Below are 4,536 nucleotides of genomic sequence, written 5' to 3' on the forward strand. Positions count from 1 at the left end.
TATGTTTACTTTGCCATAATTCTGGAATTAGAACTGGGACCAGAGATGTGGGACAAGGATAAGCCTAGGATAAAAGAAATACTACTTAAGTGTCCTCCAAAGACTTGGACAGGTTTGGGTGAGCTACACCTTTGAAAGTCTTTTTACATATGTTCAGAAAATACAGGCTTAAAAAAAAAATTATTTCAGTGGCCTCAGGCTAGAGGTAAGGGGTAAGGTAGTGAATATAGTGAATATATCTATAGTGAATATTAGCCACATCCATATATATTGACTCAAACTCACATGACAGAGGACAGTCCTCCCGAATCAAGACGCACGGGAAATCTTGCTAATAATACCTCATGTAGCCATTTAGTTGTTGTTTTCTTTACCTCTGTTCCTAACAAAAATAAGAATGGCACAGAATGGCCAGTGTAGGTGTTGCAGCCCTCCATGCGTGTGCCCATTTGGTCACCTTGTATGTTGCTGCAGTGTTTGGTTGTTTCTCTCAGGGAACTGTTAAGCCATTGCTTCTTTTTTAAAGCTTATTTTTAGATTTATTTCTGGGAGCACCATCTCTCCATGGTGGATAGTCTGGTTGTAGAAACGACAGCACTTACAAATCACCTAATGAAGTCTAAAGAGCACTCTGGGATTCATTTGATAAGAGTGGGTGTATAAATGAACGGCTGTTAATTGTGCAGCTGGCTGCCACGTGCAGTTAATCTCAAGTGCAAAAGCACAGAGAAAGGCGCTCTGTGAGCAGTTCCGATCCAGAAATACCCAGGAAGGAAAGAACAGAAGCTCAGGGCTACCTTTTGGCTCTGTGATTTACACTGCCCATGAGGATATCTTGCAATGTTGGCCATGTGTTTTTCAGCTCATTGCCAATCCTCATGCCATTGCTGAACTCGATACTGAGGCTGGGACTTTGTAATTCTATCCTGAATGGCACGGTTCTCCTGGCTCACTCTCTGCAGCTCCAGCCTTCGTTTTTCTCCATTTAAACTAGGAGGGAAAAACATATAAGCAGAATCAAACTTCTTCAAGCTTGTTCATGTTCCCACGCCTGGTAATCTAGAATGTGAAATACCTGTGGAAATGTGTCTAGAATGTGAAATACCACATGTGAAATGTGTCAGGAGAAAATTTGTGTAAGGTTTTATATCTCTTCTACGAAGACTTGCTCCTCCATGATCATCATTAACTGGCACTTGCAGCCCAATCCTTTTGTCTTTCTTAAGAGGATAGTCTTTGTTCAGTATCTTCCAAATGCAGCCCTGCCTGTAGGGGGTTGAGTACATTTCATAAGAGGAAAAATGCTACTTTTATACTGGATTAATGCCAACCCTCCAATCTTGGAATTGCTGTAGTGCAGTACTGTAGCTGAGGGCATGGCCACTGTCTGAGATGCTAAACGATCAATTTCAGTTAGTTTGGTTTATATGTTTATTTTGTGCACAAACCTGATGTGCCAAGCTGGGAAGCACGAACATAACATATTGCCTCAAGCATCTTGGAAACTTTGTGTGATTTCTTAGACTGTAATTTCCCAGGCAGCTGAGCTGATCTTGTGGCAGTCTCCTGCCACCAAAAAAGGGAAGGACTTGCTCTTTTGCTTCCCCTGCTCATCTCCCCACTGCTCCCAGCTGTGTGGTCTTCTCCACCCCTTGCACCAGCTCTGCAATTCATCACTTCGCAGAAAGTGGCAGAAAAACTATCCAGGTTGGTTTGTTTTTATTGGGTTAGTTTTCTGCTGCTGCCTCAAGTTTAATTAGCTAATGGAGAGCTTTGATGAAAACCAGAGTTGATCCAAAGAAAACAACAAGATTTTGCCACTTGAATCAGGAAAGGAGAGAGGAAATGAAAAGGAGGCAGATGTGCTGCTCCTTCCATATCTTTTGGAATCACACCTTGAGCAGTGGAGTTAACTGATGCTTGTTGATGCCTGCACTGGTCTGGGTATTATTCACTAATGACAAGCCATAAGTGCTATGATGTGGTTTTGCATGATGTGGATATGACCAACTCTGTTTCAGATCATTTCTATCTTCCCAAGGAAGAATGTCAGGATATTTGGGACAGTGATGTGTAGTGAGTTCTACCTAGGTCACTTGCTCCCGAGCTGCATTTTGCTGTCTGGAGGCACTTTAGGGCTTGATGAGCAGTCTGTCTGTCATGAAGTAGTCTGTCTGTAAGTGAATCACAGGAGATAGCAACGGCCACCTGAGTTATACAAACCATTCTCTTCAAAAGCCTGCCCCTGTGGTTGCCTGGTTTGCTGTGCCCTATTCGGGGTATGAATTTCCTCCTGAATCAAAAATATGTTAGGTGATTCTCTACAGTGATAAATCCTCAAAGCATGTTTTGCTTGGTCTCCTTTGAGCAGTAAATTATATCTTCGCTTCTGCCTGCTTCCTGCTCCACTTTTCTTCTTCATTTTAATTCTATTTTTTGCTCTGTTTTTATTTCATCTCTAAGCTTTGCATCTCTCTCTCTCTGGTGGTGTCTGTAGGAACAGCTGGCAAAGTCAGCAGCAATGACTCACTTAGCAGGAACAACAGCTTTACTGAGACATAATAGGTTTGCTTCATTTATTTCCTTAAATTAGGGCAATGTTCTCCCTCTTTTTTTTTTTTTCCATTTCCACAGTTATTAAACTTAAAAACTAATTTAAAGCCATCTTCTCTTCAACAGAGGGTAGGAGGAAAATAACTCAGCATTGGATTTCATATGACAGGGCAAGCAAATGGCTTTCTGAAGTGTTGATTATACCTTAGCCTGCCTTTTAAAATGCATGTCCTCACAGAGCAGTTTATCCTTAGCTATGTTTGTCATTGGGAAGGTAACTTGATAACTACATAGAAATAGTGCTGCTGCTGATGCCTTATAGCCATTCTTGTTGTCGATTTGTCCCTTTGTTCTCATGACGCAGGACATCTTCTCCAGCAGCAAACGCTTGTCTCTTTTAATGATGGAAAGTCAGTCTTCCTCCAACTTGTGTACAGAAGGGATAAAGAAATGTTTTTTTTCCTTACAAGGCCATAGCAAACAGCAGTGATGTACCACGAATACCTAACAGGGTGTTCAAAATTGCTGTCCCCTTCTCTACGCTGGGTGTGCCAGACACTGGTCAGGTAAAGCTCTGTGCTAGTGTGGAGAGAACCCTTTGTGTCACCATTTTCATGGTGACACGGAGAGAGAAAGCTGTTTGCAGTGCTGCAAATTTGACCCTGTGACACTCCCCTGCAACCACAGCAGCAGCCTGCATGATTAGCAAATGCACTTCATCAGTGTAAGCAGAACATCTATAAATATTTGTCAATGTGTTTTCCAGGATCATCATTATCATTCGTGTCTCTAGCAGCCTTCAAAAACTAGGCTCAAATCTAGGACTGTGATGGACACTGTACAGACACATGATGGGACTTATCCAGACTCCTCTGGATAAGTGGGGCTCTTTCCATTATCTTTGGTGGGCTTTGGATCAGGTGGTAATTTTTCCATTGACTTCAGTGAGGTTTGGATTAGGTCCAGTTGCAGGCCATTTTTGTCCTGGAGCGGTTGCAAGCTAGTGTAAAAAGAGAAGCAACAACTGGGTGTAATGAACAAATGGAGGGGTGCAAGAGGCAGTATAAGTTAGTTCTGTTCATTGTTAGCATGATTTTAAGCCTCTTTAAATTTGATTTTAAAATGGAAGATATTAATAATCTCAGTTTCTGAAGTTAACTTCATCAAAAGGGGGATGAAAACTGAAAGAGTCCACTGAAGGAAGGAGAATCCCTTTGGATATCCTGGGGCATTGTCTGATTTGTAAAAAATATTACCATATTGTTTTTCAAACAACACAAATCCATGATAGGAGAGTTATGTGGGATTGGGCAGGAATGGGGGAGAGGTGAAGGGAAAAACTTATTTTCCAGGTTATCTGAGTCCCAAGAATGCCTTTTCCAGCAGGGCTGAGCTGGAGGTAACCAGAGAGAGGCTGGACGGAGGAAAGCAAGGAAAGCACACTTTTCATAGCTGCACTTCAACATTTCATTCCCAGAAGCCTCTCAGAATAGAATCACTGAAGAAATAGTCTTGTTTTGAGCATACTAATTCACTCTTCTCCTTTCTCCTCCTTTTTCCCCATATTTGATTCTGGGCACTCCAAAGACATTGCAAGTCCTGTATGAAATGAACAGGAAATCCTGCTTATCCTGCTCTGATAGTTTGGAGTGGCTAATGTTAGAGTAACAGGTTTTTGTAGGGAATCCAATGCATCTGCCTCCCTTATTGGGGTTTATAACTAAAGCAGGTCAGATGCTGGCCACAGTATAGTACAAAGGTACCTAAAACTGGCGCATTAAGTAATCCCATTGGGCTCTGAATAACATCAAGGAGAATGGTTGTAGGGAAGAACTAGTTAGTAGAAGATTGCAACATTAGACTTTCTTTTTCTCTTTCTCTCCTTCCTTTTTTCCTTCTTTCTTTTCTTCTTTCCTTCCTTCTCTCTTTTCCTTTCTTTCTCTCTCTCTTCTTTCTTCATCTCTTTATTTCTTTCTCTTTCCC

The 4,536-nt window shown here is 41.7% G+C and overlaps 1 protein-coding gene across 1 annotated transcript in view; it reads right to left on the reverse strand.

Moving 5' to 3' along the window:
* Nucleotides 1-797: 797 nt before the first annotated feature.
* LOC104409651 (uncharacterized protein C17orf105 homolog) overlaps nt 798-4,536 on the reverse strand; it is a gene marked incomplete at its 3' end in the record, with an annotated part of 8,963 nt that continues 5,224 nt past the window's right edge. The window contains 2 exon segments of the mRNA XM_010019580.1: nt 798-994; nt 2,865-2,979. Of these exon segments, the coding sequence (XP_010017882.1) occupies nt 798-994; nt 2,865-2,979 (312 nt within the window).

Source organism: Nestor notabilis, unplaced genomic scaffold (genome assembly GCF_000696875.1).
Source record: "Nestor notabilis isolate BGI_N333 unplaced genomic scaffold, ASM69687v1 scaffold15728, whole genome shotgun sequence".
Taxonomy (NCBI): domain Eukaryota; kingdom Metazoa; phylum Chordata; class Aves; order Psittaciformes; family Psittacidae; genus Nestor; species Nestor notabilis.